The sequence below is a fragment of the Salmo salar genome, chromosome ssa17, assembly GCF_905237065.1.
Source record: "Salmo salar chromosome ssa17, Ssal_v3.1, whole genome shotgun sequence".
In the NCBI taxonomy this organism is placed as follows: Eukaryota; Metazoa; Chordata; class Actinopteri; order Salmoniformes; family Salmonidae; genus Salmo; species Salmo salar.
The window spans coordinates 17,221,651-17,238,979 of NC_059458.1; the positions used below are offsets into that span (position 1 = coordinate 17,221,651).

At 45.1% G+C, this 17,329-nt stretch overlaps 1 protein-coding gene across 3 annotated transcripts in view; it reads left to right on the plus strand.

The window, feature by feature from the left end:
* Positions 1-17,329, plus strand: part of LOC106575295 (sodium-driven chloride bicarbonate exchanger) — a 38,138-nt gene that overhangs the window by 5,456 nt on the left and 15,353 nt on the right. For all 3 annotated transcript variants that reach the window (XM_014151733.2, XM_014151732.2, XM_014151734.2), the window contains 6 exons: positions 10,565-10,646; positions 13,823-13,978; positions 14,960-15,101; positions 15,187-15,347; positions 15,545-15,733; positions 17,035-17,123. In XM_014151733.2, coding sequence (XP_014007208.2) covers positions 10,565-10,646; positions 13,823-13,978; positions 14,960-15,101; positions 15,187-15,347; positions 15,545-15,733; positions 17,035-17,123 — 819 coding nt within the window. The remainder of the gene's footprint in view (positions 1-10,564; positions 10,647-13,822; positions 13,979-14,959; positions 15,102-15,186; positions 15,348-15,544; positions 15,734-17,034; positions 17,124-17,329) is intronic.

The window sequence follows — 17,329 nt, forward strand, 5'->3', positions numbered from 1 at the left end:
CCTACACCCGTGTGAACAGATAGGTCTGTGATTTTTACTGGCAAAGATATGGGTACATAACCCAGGCACACCTTTCGGTCAACATTAGGAGACATCCTCTGTGTTTATTGTTTCTTAATGAGTTCCATAATAGCTCCCCCTGAAAGATAACATCAGCAGACCACCTCCTCTAGTGAAGCAGTCTATCATAATGTTCTCTCTGCCAGAGGTCGACCTGAAGTCCCAGGATGTCATTTTGATTTGTAGGTGGTTTACATTTTAAACAAAGACTTTGTTCACAACTCGGATGTGCAATCCTGGCCCTAGGGTTCCAGAATGTGTGTTAGCAGGCCTTTGTTCCAGCCCTACATTAACACTTCTGATTCAACTGGTTACAGTTAGTGCATTATCAAACTAGTTCTTGTTCGAACTCAAGAAAAACAATGTATTTCCTGTGCTGAAAATCACCATCTCCTTGAATACGGTAATTCGAAAATAAAGGCTCAAGGAAAAGGAAATCTCAAGCGAGGTTCTAGAATGGTTCTCGAAGAAAGGAATGACGTCCAACAGCGTGTGTGGGAGGTAAAGATGAGAAAGGAAGTCATTTTAAGCTGCCAGTCATTTTAAGGGAACTGGAAGTGTTGGATGCAGTTTATTTCAGAACACATCAGTCGCTAGTTGAGAGACCTCAACACGCCGTGCTCTTTGTTGGAAGCCATCTGACCATCTGTCGGTTTGATGAGAACATGTCGTTATCACAAAATTGGACATGAAGAGATTACTACGGTTCGTACTGTCCAAGGTGTAGGACCTGACCTAACATGAGGGGAATGCAGGTGCTATCACTACACACACAGGGACCAGCTGGTGTGTGTGTGTGTGTGTGTGTGTGTGTGTGTGTGTGTGTGTGTGTGTGTGTGTGTGTGTGTGTGTGTGTGTGTGTGTGTGTGTGTGTGTGTGTGTGTGTGTGTGTGTGTGTGTGCGTGGGTGTGTGTTGTTGCAACTGTGCCTGTTTGCATGCGTGTGTGTTTGTGCTCACTCGGGTTCTGAACAAAAATATAAATGCAACAATTTCAAAGATTTTACTGGGATACAGTTCATATTATTATTATGATTATATATATATTTTTTTATATGTATATTTTTTTAACCTTTATTTAACTAGGCAAGTCAGTTAAGAGCAAATTCTTATTTACAATGACCGTCAAACCCGGACGATTGGGACTCCCAATCACGTCTGGATGTGATATAGCCTGGAATCAAACCAGGGACTGTAGTGACGCCTCTTGCACTGAGATGCAGTGCCTTAGACCGCTGAGCCACTCGGGAGCCCTTAGGAAATCAGTCAATTGAAATATATTCATTAGGCACTAATCTATAGATTTCACATGACTGGGCAGGGGTGCAGCCATGAGTGGGCCAGGGAAGGCATAGGCCTAGCCAATCAGAATTAGTTTTTCCCAACAAAAGGGCCTCCTCAGAAGATCCTGCAGGTGAAGAAGCTGGATGTGGAGGTCCTGGGCTAGCGTGGTTACATGTGGTCTGCGGTTGTGAGGCCGGTTGGACGTACTGCCAAATTCTCTAAAATGACATTGAAGTCAGCTGATGGTAGAGAAATTTAATTATCAGGCAACAGTTCTGGTAGACATTCCTGCAGTCAGCATGCCAATTGCACGCTCCGCTCCCTCAAAACTTGAGACATCTGTGGTGTTGTGACAAAACTGCACATTTTAGAGTGACCTTTTATTGTCCCCAGCACAAGGTGCACCTGTGTAATGATCATGCTGTTTAATCAACTTATTGATATGCCACACCTGTCAGGTGGATGTATTATCGTGGCAAATGATAAATGTTCACTAACAGGGATGTAAACAAATGTGTGCATAAAATTTGAGAGAAATAAGCTATTTGTGCGTATGGAAGATTTCTGGGATTTTTTTTTAAATATCTGCTCATGAAACAGGACCAGTGTATATTACCTCATTTGTCATCACCTCCAAGCCTCCAGTGCTCCTTCATGAGTCTTCCTTTTAACCAATAGCAGTTAGTACAGCTTATCTAGAGTTTCGATTAGATGGTATATGCTGTAGCTACAAAGTGACTTTTTCATAGCAGGTTAGGAGCGCTTATGCAGCAGGTTAGGAGAATTACCCTAACCTTAACCCTTACCCTAACCATTACCCTAACCCTTATTCTCAACCTAACCATAACCTAAGCAAGCAGTTGCTTATCAACAGATAGTTTGTTGATAGTATGATGCTCTACAGATAGAAAATCTGGACCGAATTAGGTTAGGAAAAGGGTTAGGGTTAGCTAAAATGCTCTCCTAACCTGCTACGAAAAGTAACTTCTGGTGGTAGCTGTACTCCCTTATCTAGGTCAGTTAGCTTCCTGGTGGTCCGACCCCTCTCAGATCTCAGGAAACACAGACTGACTTTGTTGATTCCTAAGGTCACAGTCACACTCACTCCATAATAGTCCATTGATGTCAGATTTCAGAACTCATTAGAATGAGTGGTGGCTGGTGGGGATACAGACTACTAGGTTATCCTGGGTCAGTTGTTGTGTCCCAGGGTTGGGGAATGATTTGGGTCAGTGGTGTATTGTATTGATAGGCTAGCTGGCTGGGGGAATGAAAGCGCCACCTGTGAAGCTGTAATTCTATTCCGTGCCACCTGCTGTTTGTAATCCATAAAGGGATTTTGGTTTTGGAGGCTTTCGGCTTGATTCTTGTTTTTTGTTGCTTTGTCACTGTCACGGAAAAAATCTAGAAAAAGTACGATTTGACAGACAAAACCGGTAATCAAGTTACTGGAGTAAATAAAACAATTGTGTCAATATTCACTTTTGTACCTTTTCACTTTATAAAGAACGGGTGTCCTTGATGTTTTGGATTCATGGCAGGAAACCTGTTTACAGGGTTTTTTAGAGGACATGTTTTATTGTCACATACGCCGGATCGGTCCTGCGATGGACTAGCGCCCTGTCCAGGGGGAGTACTTGTACATCAATCTGCCTCACGCTACAGAAACAGGAGATAGACTCCTGCCTAATGGGCCGTTCTGGCTCGGACAAAGCTTACTTACTAAATAGACCACCGATACCCCTCCCATCCCACCTCTACCGCCAAATCTGCATATCTATGTAAATATAAGCGTATTGGACGCAGTCCAGATTAAAAGGGGATTGTTGTAAACTTCAAGGAAATAGTAGGATAAAGCTCTTCCTTGTCCCTGTTCTGTTCAGGGCTCTGTTCAGGGATCTAATTTCAGGGCTATGTCCCAAATGGCCCTGTGGACCTACACTGCACAGATGATACATACAGTTAGTCAGTATGATAGGAAGGAGCAGAGTGCATCAGTGAGCAACACGTGTAGGGAGATGGGGGAGGCTGCTGTAGCCCTGAACTGAATACCAAACAACTGTATGCGTTTCTCCTCCTCTGTCTCTTTCTGTCTCACAGAGAGACGCTTTAGGATAAGAATAAGACTACGCTTTCAGTAAATAGTCAAATGACACATAATAAATAATGGATAATTGCTGATGGGAAATGCAGAAAATGCAGCTACATGCCATTTCTAATGCATCTCTGTAGAGTGCATAGAGAACAGGAGAATAAGCCTGGGAACGGCCTTGGTGTTTAGTAAACAGAGAGGAGAAGGGAGAGAAGCCAATGGCAGGCATCTTTCCAAGGTCAACCTTGAACTCGCCAAACGTGGAAATTAGATGTCAAGCTCCTCGTCCTCCTTTGGTTTTCAGTCCAGGGCTACAGCAGCTAAACCTTCCCCTTACATGATGTCAACCTCCTGGTCCTATTTTGGTTTTCAGTCCAGGGCTACAGCAGCTAAACCTTCCCCCTACATGATGTCAACCTCCTCGTCCTCCTTTGGTTTTCAGTCCAGGTCTACAGCAGCTAAACCTTCACCCTACATGATGTCAAGCTCCTGGTCCTCCTTTGGTTTTCAGTCCAGGGTAACAGCAGCTTCCCCCTTCCCCCTACATGATGTCAACCTCCTCGTCCTCCTTTGGTTTTCAGTCCAGGGCTACAGCAGCTAAACCTTCCCCCTACATGATGTCAAGCTCCTGGTCCTCCTTTGGTTTTCAGTCCAGGGTAACAGCAGCTTCCCCCTTCCCCCTACATGATGTCAACCTCCTCGTCCTCCTTTGGTTTTCAGTCCAGGGTAACAGCAGCTTCCCCCTTCCCCCTACATGATGTCAACCTCCTCGTCCTCCTTTGGTTTTCAGTCCAGGGCTACAGCAGCTAAACCTTCCCCCTACATGATGTCAAGCTTCTCGTCCTCCTTTGGTTTTCAGTCCAGGGCTACAGCAGCTAAACCTTCCCCCTACATGATGTCAACCTCCTCGTCCTCCTTTGGTTTTCAGTCCAGGGTAACAGCAGCTTCCCCCTTCCCCCTACATGATGTCAACCTCCTCGTCCTCCTTTGGTTTTCAGTCCAGGGTAACAGCAGTTAAACCTTCCCCCTACATGATGTCAAGCTCCTCATCCTCCTTTGGTTTTCAGTCCAGGGCTACAGCAGCTAAACCTTCCCGCTACATGATGTCAAGCTCCTCATCCTCCTTTGGTTTTCAGTCCAGGGCTACAGCAGCATCCCCCCTACATGTGTTGCTCCGCTCATTCCTATCAAGCTGACTAACTGCCTGCAGAACTAGGCCTGGATATGCGTTTGTTAGCGTATGCATGGTGTGTGTTCATTTCTCTATGCATTTATGCGTGTGTGTGTGTGCGTGCGGGCATGGAGTGCAACTCCCACCTCGTGCTGGCTGCTCTGATGTCGTCACCAGGCAGAGAGCATGATAGGAGCTGATTTAGTCAGTGCTGTGTATATCTCTTTCCAGGGTTAGATCCTGGGATTTACACATCTATGGCAAAAGGTTAGCATTTGTGGGGAGATGAAATCTGTGGCGGGGAAGCTCTCTCTGCTGCTCTTACATCAGTGTTCTGCAGCTCTGCAGCCTGCAGGAGATCCTGTCCCCACACCAGGCTATTAATAGACAGAAACCTGCTGCAGGCCGGAGATGCTGTCTCATTTGTCAAACTGAACAGAAGACACGGAACACCACTCTGTCCTCCTACAGTGGTCCCGGCACAGAGAAAGACAGTTGGCGTTCTAGAAGGATTTATTGACCGCTTTTCTCATCATGTTGATCTAACGAGACTTCAACATGAATTCATGAGCAAGTCTCTGTTAAGATGGTGTTGTAGGGTCAGTGGTGGAGTCCTTTCCATTCTAACTCCCTCAGATCAGGAAGTGAAAGAAATTTGATTCATTAATAAAATGAGTATCATGTAAGTTGAATGAATGACACTTCTACTTATGAATTGAACTGAGATTCATCTCCTGAATTCACTGAATTGAAATTGAATTGACGCTCAACCCTGAATGGGATGACAAATATTTGATCAGACCCAGACTTTATAGTAAGACATTCTGATAGGTTATTTCATTGTTGTTATATCAGACCAAACATTTTTCTCACAGGCTAGCATCCAGGGAGCAGGAGGTGGGGGATTTCATTATGATGTCACTGAGAACGAGGGGATTTCCCAGGGGGCCATGGGTCCTCCTGTGGATAGCAGCAGCAGGGTCTGCCCCCGGTCACCCTTCACATTTCTCCAAGGGTGGTCTCTCGCGCTTCACACTCTGCTATGACAGCCATACTGCCTGATAAATCGAATGGGTATATATGACAGTTTCGCCCTACACCACTGAATAAACAAAAATATGTATTTATGACTTTTTAAATTCCGTGCCCCACACCAAAGGAACTCTGGTTAGGATGTCTGTCTGTCTTTCTTTCTTTCATTCTTTCATTCATTCCTCTTTTAATGCTTCTTCCCACAGCCTCTATACTAGAGATCTTAGTCAGATTGTTTCAGCTGTGTATGTGGAAACAGCTTTGCTTGTGTCCGACTTCTCAGAAAATCATTGAGTACACTGACACTGCCCACATGATGGGTCAGTGGCCCATTCCTTGAAGCAAGACATCCAATATCACCACAAACAAACCAGCCCTGAAAACGTTTGTGTACTTTCTATTGATAATTCCTTGATCTCCATCTGTCTAGGAGAAATCACCCTCCTGAGACTGTGTAATGTGATGTGTACGCCCACCCGGCCACAACCCACCCATCCCCACCACCATCTGTCCAGAACATTCCCATGATCCTCTAGGCTCAGTCACATGGGCGTCCATGTGTGGGTGCCTCCTCCCTCTAGCAACCTGGCCTGGGCTAGCCTAATCTTCTTCAGCATCAAGGACTGGCAGTGTAGGACGTCTTTGATTGGTCTGTAGCCACAGTCATCCAGTCACGGGATGTGTATGTAATGGAATTTTATTCCCTGTATAGTGCACTGCTTTTGACCAGCACTCTAAATGAAATGCAGAAAATACACAATCATTTGTAATACTGTCCAGATTGATCTGAACTGCAAAGATGCTTCATATTTGACTTCTGTGGTATCATTTTGTTCTGTTAATAGGCTCTGGTTTCTTACCTGTGGGAACTGTGGGGTAGAGCCAGGGGCCAGGGTCAGGGCCAGGGTCAAGGCCAGGGGTGCTTCCACCTTAACAACCTCTGCCTGGAGCTCAGCAGGTTGTAAACAGACAGAGCAGTGTAACAGCAGGACAACAACACATATAGCCAAACTAAACCTTTCATTTGTGACACCGCTCATTTTTATCCAATTATAATGCACCTAAACTGCTTCACATTTGACTTCTGTGGTATCATTTTGTTATGTTAATAGGCTCTGGTATCTTACCTTTGGAAGCGGTGGGGTAGAGCCAGTGTCCAGGGGGAGGTTCTGAGGTGCTTCCACCAGCTGCAGGCCTGAAAACATCAAAGAGTTCTATAATTAAGCGACATAATAGGAATAATACAGCCACTGTTATCTGTAGCTCATTTCCATGTCTGATGTATTACTAATACACTGTTGTTGTATGGTTCTACACCGTCTAACCGAAGTGCTGCAGATTCACTGTTTTCCAATCACGTTAAGTGCTGATTACATTCTAGTCTGATTAGATTGTCAAATGATGCAATATGGAAAAGCTCAGCAGTGTCCAGAAATGATTTTGAGTGTAGCATTGACTTGTGCTCAGAGATGATTGTGAATGAAGTGTGGCTGATTACCAAAGGGAATTAACTAGCATTACTCGGCATCTGTGAGTATAGCCCTGACTCTCATGTTTTACCAGCTTACCACTGGCACCCAGCACCTCCTATGTCACCTTATGTTATTTGGCAAAAACATTAAGCCTACAACCCCCTGGACAGAAACATGTTATTTTGGGAACATTCACTAAGCGAATAGTACATAGACACAGTATAAATGCACGCACACACACACACATATACATATATATATATATATTCAGTTGAAGTCGGAAGTTTACATACACCTTCGCCAAATACATTTAAACTCAGTTTTTCACAATTCCTGACGTTTAATCCAAGTGAAAATATCCTGTCGTAGGTCAGTTAGGATCACCACTTTATTTTAAGAATGTGAAATGTCAGAATAATAGTAGAGAGAATGATTTATTTCAGCTTTTATTTCTTTCATCACATTCCCAGTGGGTCAGATGTTTGCATACACTCAATTAGTATTTGGTAGCATTGCCTTTAAATTGTTTAACTTGGGTCAAACGTTTCAGGTAGCCTTCCACAAGCTTGCCACAATAAGTTGGGTGAATTTTGGCCCATTCCTCCTGACAGAGCTGGTGTAACTGAGTCAGGTTTGTAGGCCTCCTTGCTCGCACCCGCTTTCTCAGTTCTGCCCAAAAATCTTCTATAAGATTGAGGTCAGGGCTTTGTGATGGCCACTCCAATACCTTGACTTTGTTGTCCTTAAGCCATTTTGCCGCAACTTTGGAAGTATGCTTGGGGTCATTGTCCATTTCGAAGACCCATTTGCGACCAAGCTTTTACTTCCTGACTGATGTCTTGAGATGTTGCTTCAATATATCCACATTATTTCCCTCCCTCATGATGCCATCTATTTTGTGAAGTGCACAAGTCCCTCCTGCAGCAAAGCACCCCCACAACATGATGCTGCCACCCCCATGCTTCACAGTTGGGATGGGGTTCTTCGGCTTGCAAGCGTCCCCCTTTTTCCTCCGAACATATTGATGGTCATTATGGCCAAACAGTTCTATTTTTGTTTCATCAGCCCAGAGGACATTTCTCCAAAAAGTACGATCTTTGTCCCCATGTGCAGTTGCAAACTGTAGTCTGGCTTTTTTATGGTGGTTTTGGAGCAGTGGCTTCTTCCTTGCTGAGCAGCCTTTCAGGTTATGTCGATATCGGACTCGTTTTACTGTGATATAGATACTTTTGTACCTGTTTCCTCCAGCATCTTCACAAGGTCCTTTGCTGTTGTTCTGAGATTGATTTGCACTTTTCGCACCAAAGTATGTTCATCTCTAGGAGACAGAACGCATCTCCTTACGGAGCGGTATGACGGCTGAGTGGTCCCATTGTGTTTATACTTGCATACTATTGTTTGTACAGATGAATGTGGTATTTTCAGGCATTTGGAAATTGCTCTCAAGGATGGACCAGACTTGTGGAGGTCTACAATTTCTTTTCTGAGGTTTTGGCTGATTTCTTTTGAATTTTCCATGATGTCAAGCAAAGGGGCACTGAGTTTGAAGGTAGGCCTTGAAATACATCCACAGGTACACCTCCAATTGACTCAAATGATCAGAACCTTCTAAAGCCATAACATGATTTTCTGGAATTTTCCAAGCTGTTTAAAGGCACTGTCAACTTAGTGTATGTAATCTTCTGACCCACTGGAATTGTGATACAGTGAATTATAAGTGAAATAATCTGTCTGTAAACAATTGTTGGAAAAGTTACTTGTGTCATGCATGAAGTAGATGTCCTAACTGACTTGCCAAAACTATAGTTTGTTAACAAGAAATTTGTGGAGTGGTTGAGAAACGAGTTTTAAAGATCCCACCCTAAGTGTATGTAAACTTCCGACTTCAACTGTGTGTGCGTGGGGTTGAGGGTCTCAGAGAATATATACACACACACACACACACACACACACACACACACACCATCAACCCTCTGAGACACTCGACCCCACAACCAGTATTTCTCCTACAACAATCCTAGCCATTATCAGGACAGTCTGTTGGGTCAACAACAGTGTTCCTCTCGGCAGCTGTGTGAGAGTCAGTCTTTTTCTGACCACACGCATGAGGGGAAGCATCCTTGTAAAAAAAAAAAAACGGGACTAAAACAATAAAGCTGTCTGGGTAGTCAGGGAACTTGAATTCATAAAAATTGTGATTGGCCACATTAGTTGCCATGGTGACTGATGAAGTTAGCCTCATGAAGCTGCTATGTGTTTATTTAAAGACTCATCCTCTTGCAGCAGGAGGAAGGCAGGACGCCAGAGGCCTGTTATATAAGAGTTGTGGCTTTTTTTAAATTCATGTGGCTCTATGTACGGAATGGTCGTTTTGACATGCTGGAATGGTCACTGGGACAAATTCACCACTCGTGTGTTAGGCCCATGAAAAAAACAGCACTCTGAGCTTTTTCTGTGAAAATCTCTTGATGTGCAAAGGAATGGTTCTCTTTATACTGTACATACTGTAAATACATGTGCATATTAAGTCGTTTGGACCATGATAGTTTGTTGGTGATGTGGACACCAAGGAACTTGAAACTCTCGACCCGCTCCATTACAGCCCCGTCGATGTTAATGAGGGCCTTATCGGCCCGACTTCATCTCTCTCTCTCTCTCTCTCTCTCTCTCTCTCTCTCTCTCTCTCTCTCTCTCTCGCTTTCTCTCTCTTCTCTCCCCTCTCCCCGCTCTCCCTCCCCTCTCTCTTTATCTTTTTCTCTCCCTCTATCTTTCTCTCTCTTTCTCTCTCCCTCTATCTTTATCTCTCTCTCTCTCTCTTAATCTTTCTCTCTCTTTATCTTTCTCTTTCTCTCTCATCATTCTCTCTCTCTTTATCTTTCTCTTTCTCTCTCATCATTCTCTCCCTCTCTCTCTCTCTCTCTCTCCCTCCCCTCTCTCTTTCTCTTTTTCTCTCTCTCTCTTTCTCTCTCCCTCTATCTTTATCTCTCCCTTTCTCTCTCCCTCTATCTTTATCTCTCTCTCTCTTTATCTATCTCTCTCTCTTTATCTTTCTCTTTCTCTCTCATCGTTCTCTCTCTCTCTCGCTCTTTCTCTTTATCTCTTTCTCTTTCTTTCTCTCTCTCTCTCTCTGTCTTTATCTTTCTCTCTCTCTCTCTTTATCTTTCTCTCTCTCTTTCTCTCTCTCTCTCATCGTTCTCTCTCTTTCTTTCTCGCTCTTTCTCTCTCTCTCTTTATCTTTTTCTTTCTCTCTCATCGTTCTCTCTCTCTCGCTTTCTCTCTCTCTTCTTTCCCCTCTCTCTCTCCCCTCTCTCTTTATCTTTATCTCTCTCTCTTTCTCTCTCCCTCTATCTTTCTCTCTTTCTCTTTCTCTCTCATCGTCCTCTCTCTCTCCCCTCTCTCTCTCTCTCTCTCTCTCTGTCTCTGTCTCTTTCTCTCTCTGTCTCTGTCTTCTATAGAGGACTGATGAGGAGGCGGTCCTGGACAGAGGGGGCACTCGCTCCATGCTCAACACCAACTTTGAGAAGGAGGAGCTGGAAGGTGAGTCAACATTAATTAACAGCTTAAGAGATGCATCTCAATCAGTCTAAACCGGCTTTCTCCCCATGTCTCCACCTCTACCTAACCCTATTCTGCTTTTACATAGTCTGTGACTTCATATCACTTATGGGTGGAAGGAGAAGACACAAGTAGACAAGGACCGGGAGCAGGTTAAGAAAACTGGGATGCACCCTGTGACCTTTCTCAGACACTCACGGTTGCCATGATTATTTGTTCTGCCTGCAGTGGAAGCTGTGTCACTGTATTTACTCTGGTGTAGTATTCCCTGCTGCCCCATAAGGAGAACCTATGGATTTGTGAGAGAGGACACTGTAGTGAAAACAGGGAATACACACACACGAACGCAATAATGTTTAATACGTGTGCCACTTTCATGCCACAGAGAGCAGGATGGGAAAGAACAGACGTTCCATCACACCGGGAAGTTCACAGGCGTGAGGGATGTTGTGCTATTTTTAGAGAAAACCTCCCATCTTGACTCACCGACTGTAAGCTGCAGCCAGGGTCCTCCGGGGTCCTCAGTGTTTCAACCAGGCATCTCCTAGGCTGCCCTATTGTCTTTCATAATAGTCTCTACGACACATTCAAAGGGAGATATACTCTATTGCACTGTGATATACCATGTTAGTTGTTTTGTTGATGTCAGTGTGTTGCCGGCTGACTCAGAGATTCATGTTGTTGTGACTGTAACAGGCCACACGCTAAGGCACATGACGTTTCAGGGAGATATATTGCTAGAATCTTCCTGTCCTTGACTTACTGCCTTAGTTTTTGGGCATGGTTGTTTTTGTTAAACGGTAGTAGTGCTGTTAGAGCAGGCCTGGAGCTAGGGACAGAGATATGACAGAGATATGAGTGGCCAGGGTCTTGTCCATGTCACCATGTGCACCCTAGCTCTCCCAGAGCTGGTTTGAGACCTATAGGGCAGGCCATTTTGGAGTCAGCATAGATTATGCTCACCCTGGCAGAGAGCGAGAGAGAGAGAGTAAGGAACAGGGAAGAGAGTGTGGCATATAACGAGGGAGAGAGAAAGATGGAGGGGGGAGTGAGAACGAGAACGGGTGTGTTATCATTGCAGTGCTTCAGTATTTCATTTCCAGCTGACACTAAATTGTAATTTATTTATAATTTTTTTTACCCCCTTTTTCTCCCCAATTTTGTGGTATCCAATTGTTAGTAGTTACTGTCTTGTCTCATCGCTACAACTCCCGCACGGACTCGGGAGAGAGCCATGCATCCTCCGAAACACAACCCAACCAAGCCACACTGCTTCAACCTCTTACATCTAGATGTGCCGCTAGCGGAACGCCTCGCCAATATCCAATGATAGAGCGTGGAACGAATTACAAACTCCTCAAAAATCCCAAAACTTCAATTTTTCAAACATATGACTATTTTACACCATTTTAAAGACAAGACTCTCCTTTATCTAACCACATTGTCCGATTTCAAAAAGGCTTTACAACGAAAGCAAAACCTTAGATTATGTCAGGAGAGTACCCAGCCAGAAATAATCACACACCCATTTTTCAAGCTAGCATATAATGTCACAAAAACCAAAACCACAGCTAAATGCAGCACTAACCTTTGATGATCTTCATCAGATGACACTCCTAGGACATTATGTTATACAATACATGCATGTTTTGTTCAATCAAGTTCATATTTATATCAAAAAACTGCTTTTTACATTAGCATGTGACGTTCAGAACTAGCATACCCACCGAAAACTTCCGGTGAATTTACTAAATTACTCACGATAAACATTCACAAAAAACATAATAATTATTTTAAGAATTATAGATACAGAACTCCTTTATGCAATCGCGGTGTCCGATTTTAAAATAGCTTTTCGGTGAAAAGCACATTTTGCAATATCCTGAGTAGATAGCCCGGCCATCATGGCTAGCTATTTTGACACCCACCAAGTTTGGCACTCACCAAACTCAGATTTAATATAAGAAAAATTGGATTAACTTTGGTGTTCTTTGTCAGAATGCACTCCCAGGACTTCTACTTCAACACCCAATGTTGTTTTGGTTCCAAATAATCCATAGTTGTATCCAAATAGCTCAGTTTTGTTCTTGCGTTCAAGACACTATCCGAAGGGTGACGCGCCGGCGCGTATCGTGACAAAAAAATTCAAAATATTCCTTTACCGTACTTCGAAGCATGTCAAACGCTGTTTAAAATAAATTTTTATGCAATTTTTCTCGTAAAATAGCGATAATATTCCGACCGGGAGACCTTGTTTTCGTTCAAACACTGAAAATAGAAAATGGAGTCTTCACATGCACGCGCGCCCATGTCATTGTTCTCAGAACGACCACTTTCCAAAAGCCCTACTGTTTTTCGCCCAGGGACTGCAGAGTCATCATTCCCCGTTCTGGCGCCTTCTGAGAGCCTATGGGAGCCTTAGAAAATGTTACGTTACAGCAGAGATCCTCTGTTTTCGATAAAGAGGCTATAGAAGGCCAAGAAATGGTCAGAGAGGGCACTTCCTGTATGGAATCTTCTCAGGTTTTGGCCTGCCATATGAGTTCTGTTATACTCACAGACACCATTCAAACAGTTTTAGAAACTTTAGGGTGTTTTCTATCCAAATCAAACAATTATATGCATATTCTAGTTTCTGGGCAGGAGTAATAACCAGATTAAATCAGGTACGTTTTTTATCCGGCAGTAAAAATACTGCCCCCTATCCTAGACAGGTTAACAATGCGCGCATCCAACCCGGAAGCCAGCCGCACCAATGTGTCGGAGGAAACACCGTACACCTAGCAACCTGGTCAGCATGCGCAATGAGACAAGGATATCCCTGCCGGCCAGACCCTCCCTAATCCCTAACCCTTTCTAATTATGCGCCGTCCCATGGGCCTCCTGGTCGCGGCCGGCTGCGACAGAGCCTGGGCTCGAACCCAGAGTCTCTGGTGGCACCAGGGAGGCCACGATTGTCATTTATTTTGTATGAATCTGGCCCAAGTGATTTTTTTTCTTCTCCAGGCCCCATCAGGCCCCTGCGTTTTAACGAATGCATCACATTTTAAAAGTACATTTTAGTAAATGCACTTATTGTAGGCCCTGTGGTTGTAGGCCCTATATTTCTGGGGTTATAGTGATTGTAGTTTGATGCCACGTTTTCATCGTGTCCCCAGGCCACCGGACCCTTTACATCGGGGTCCACGTTCCCCTGGGGAGGAAGTCCCACCGACGTCACCGTCACCATGGCGGCCACAACAAAAACAGCAGGAAGAGATCCAAAGAGAGGGAATCTGGGGTGGACGGCGATGGCAGAGAATCACCCTCCCACAGTAAGTCTATGGGGGGAGTGTGCTGCAAAGAAGGTTCCCTGTGAAAATGTGACCAAACCACACTCTTTGAAAAAAGGGTTCCAAAAGGCTTCTTCAGCTGTCCTCATAGGAAAACCCTTTTTGGTTCCATGTAAAACCCTTTTTGGTTCCGTGTAGAACCATTTTGGTTTCCATGCGGAACCCTCTGTGGAAATGGTTCCACATGGAACCCTAACCGGTTCTATTTGGAACCAACAAGGGTTTTACCTGGAACCAACAAGGGTTTTACCTGGAACCAACAAGGGTTAATCCCCCCCTCCCCCAAAAAATCTAAGAGTGTACTGTAAGTCTATGGGGGCAGTGTACTGACAGAATGTTCCCTGTGAAAATGTGTGACTTGTCATTTGTTCTTGTTTCTCCATCATTGACACTAGCCAGGTCCCAGATCTCTCTTGCCAACTATCTTTAATGAGCCAAAAGAGAACAGAAGATGCTATCCTGATTCAATAACGCAATGGTTATGCAAATATTGGAATTCTATTTCTTCTCAAGTTACTAAGCAACTGCCATTTGTCTGTCCTGACAAATAGTTGCTAGCTCATGTCAAATTTCTTAAACTAAATCGGTGACCCCGCACAAAATCTGTCTGCATAATGAACGTTGAGATTGCCGCGAGGCCAGACCGTTGGCAAGAGTGCAGAACAGACTGGCACCCAGGCTACATTGATTGGCATCTCTTCACACCACTCCTCTGCACTCCTCTCTCTCTCTCTCTCTCGCTATCTCTTTCTCTCTTTTTTATCCCTTTCGTTCTCTCTCTCTTTTTCTCTCTCACTCTCTTTTTCTCTCTCACTCTCTCTCTTTCTCTCTCTTTCTCTCTCATTCTTTCTCTCTTTCTCTCTCCACCCTCTTTCTCTCTTTCTCATTTTCCACCCTCTCCCTTTCTTGCCCTCTCTCCACCCCCCCCCAACTCTCTCCTCCTCCTCCACTACCCCTCTACAGCAGACACTCCTGCCCAGAGGGTGCAGTTCCTGCTGGGGACAGAGGATGGTGATGAGGAGCACATATCTCACGCCCTTTTCACTGAGCTGGATGAGATCTGCCTGAGAGAGGGCGAGGACGCAGAGTGGAAGGAGACCGCCAGGTAACCAATCGCACGACCCGCTCCAGCTCCGCAGCCAATCAGGTGTCCGTTTTCGCCTTATGCGTATCTGTTTGTGTGTGTGTAGGTGGCTGAAGTTTGAGGAGGACGTGGAGGATGGAGGCGAGCGTTGGAGCAAGCCCTACGTAGCCACCCTGTCTCTTCACAGCCTGTTTGAGCTGAGGAGCTGCATCCTCAACGGCACCGTGCTGCTGGACATGAGGGCCAACTCACTGGAGGAGATCGCCGGTACGTAGAGTGGTGCTGGAGTGGAGGGTGGCCAGAAGGTTGCTGGTTCAAATCCGAAGGTCGACGGGGAAAATCTGGCGGGAGTGAGTCTGCAACTGGAGAGTTACTGGAGTTAGAATATCAGGGGCCAACTACTGCCGTTGTGCCCTTGAGCAAGGCACTCAACCGCTAACCAATCGATGTATGTTTTCTCTCAGATATGGTCCTGGACCAGCATGAGGTGTCGGGCGCGGTGGGGGAGGACGTGAGGAGGAGGATCCGTGAGGCGCTCCTGAAGCAGCACCACCACCAGAACCACAAGAAGCTGGCCAACCGCATCCCCATTGTACGCTCCTTCGCCGACATCGGCAAGAAGCATTCCGAGCCCCACTCCATGGACAAGAACGGTGAGCTAACCAACTAACCAACCAATCACACACCAACCAACCAATCACACACCAACCAACCAACCAATCACACACCAACCACAGTATTGTGGCTTTTCTGATTGTTGTGCTGTATTGTCTCTGTGTGACTTGCTGTGTTGTCTGATTAATATCTCAACTACTATCTACATTCTCTCCTTTTGTGAGTGTGTGAATGTGAGTGTGTGTGTGTCTGTGAGTGTGTGTGTGTCTGTGAGTGTGTGTCTGTGAGTGTATCTGTGTCTGTGAGTGTGTGTGTGTCTGTGAGTGTGTGTGTGTCTGTGAGTGTGTGTGCATCTGTGAGTGTGTCTGTGAGTGTGTGTCTGTGTGTGTATGTCTGTGAGTGTATCTGTGTCTGTGAGTGTGTCTGTGTCTGTGAGTGTGTCTGTGTCTTTATGTGTGTGTGTGTGTGTGTCTTTATGTGTGTGTGTCTATGTATGTGTGTCTGTGCATGTTTGTGCATCTGTGCATGCTTGTTTGCATGTATATATGTGTGTGTATATATATGTCTGCTTATGTCTGTGTGCATGTGTGTGTGTTCGTTTGCACATCCAGTCGACAGCTCCCTCCTCTTTTGCACCTTTAAGACGAAGACACACCCCAAGACTGACACAAACACACGCAGACAGAACCTTCAGACAGGCCTTCTCCTCCCGGCCATGTCCTCTGTGTGTGTGCTGCCCTCCATGTGTGTCCACCTCCACCACCACCCCTTCCCCATCTGTACGACCCACCCCGTCAAAGCACCTCCGATGTCGATCTCCACTCAGATCCAGACAGCCAATCCCTGCCTTGTAGAGCTAAGCAGAGCACAGTTTGCTTCAGCTTCCACCAGGCTGTTGTCCAGGGTTACTGCCCTATCCCAACAATGGACCCAGACCAGGAGATCGAGACAGGACGCCTATAGTCTAGTCTGAGACTGGGCCTTTCTCAAATGGAACTCATTTAGATGTTGCAAATACAAAACCAATCATAATCCACTTCATTACCTCCTGTTATCCATTAATAATCTCCATGTGTTTTCTCTAACCTCTTGGACAGTACCAAACCTTCAAAAGTAAAATAGTACTACTTGCAAATTCAACTTAGAAAGTGCATCATTTTGATCACAAAGACTATCGTCAAGGCCTCATTCCTTCATTAATCTAGGTAGGATTAATCAATTGATGAATTTCATCTAGATTATAGTGTTACACTGAAAGCCTTAATCTGAATACTGTGCAGGATGTTGTCCAGTGAGAGTGACTAACAGGCTGGCTCTCTCCTGTCCTGATGTCTCCCAGGTCAGACTGTCTCTCCCCAGTCCCAGCCAGCCACCACAGAGGGCAAGGAACATGTCAGCCGGGAGAACAGCCATGTGGACTTCAGCAAGTTAAGGCCTCACTCACCTAGCCTGGTCGCACCATATTTCTATGTTCTGTATAGCCAACTCCTATGGTTGTTGTAATACCAAGGTTGGCTTCCAGGCTACCAGGTCACCCAAAAGTTTCCACTAAGCACAATGCTACTTTTCATCGACATACAGTACATTAGCAAGTAGCTACATTACTGTGACTATGCTAACCACCAGTTAGACTA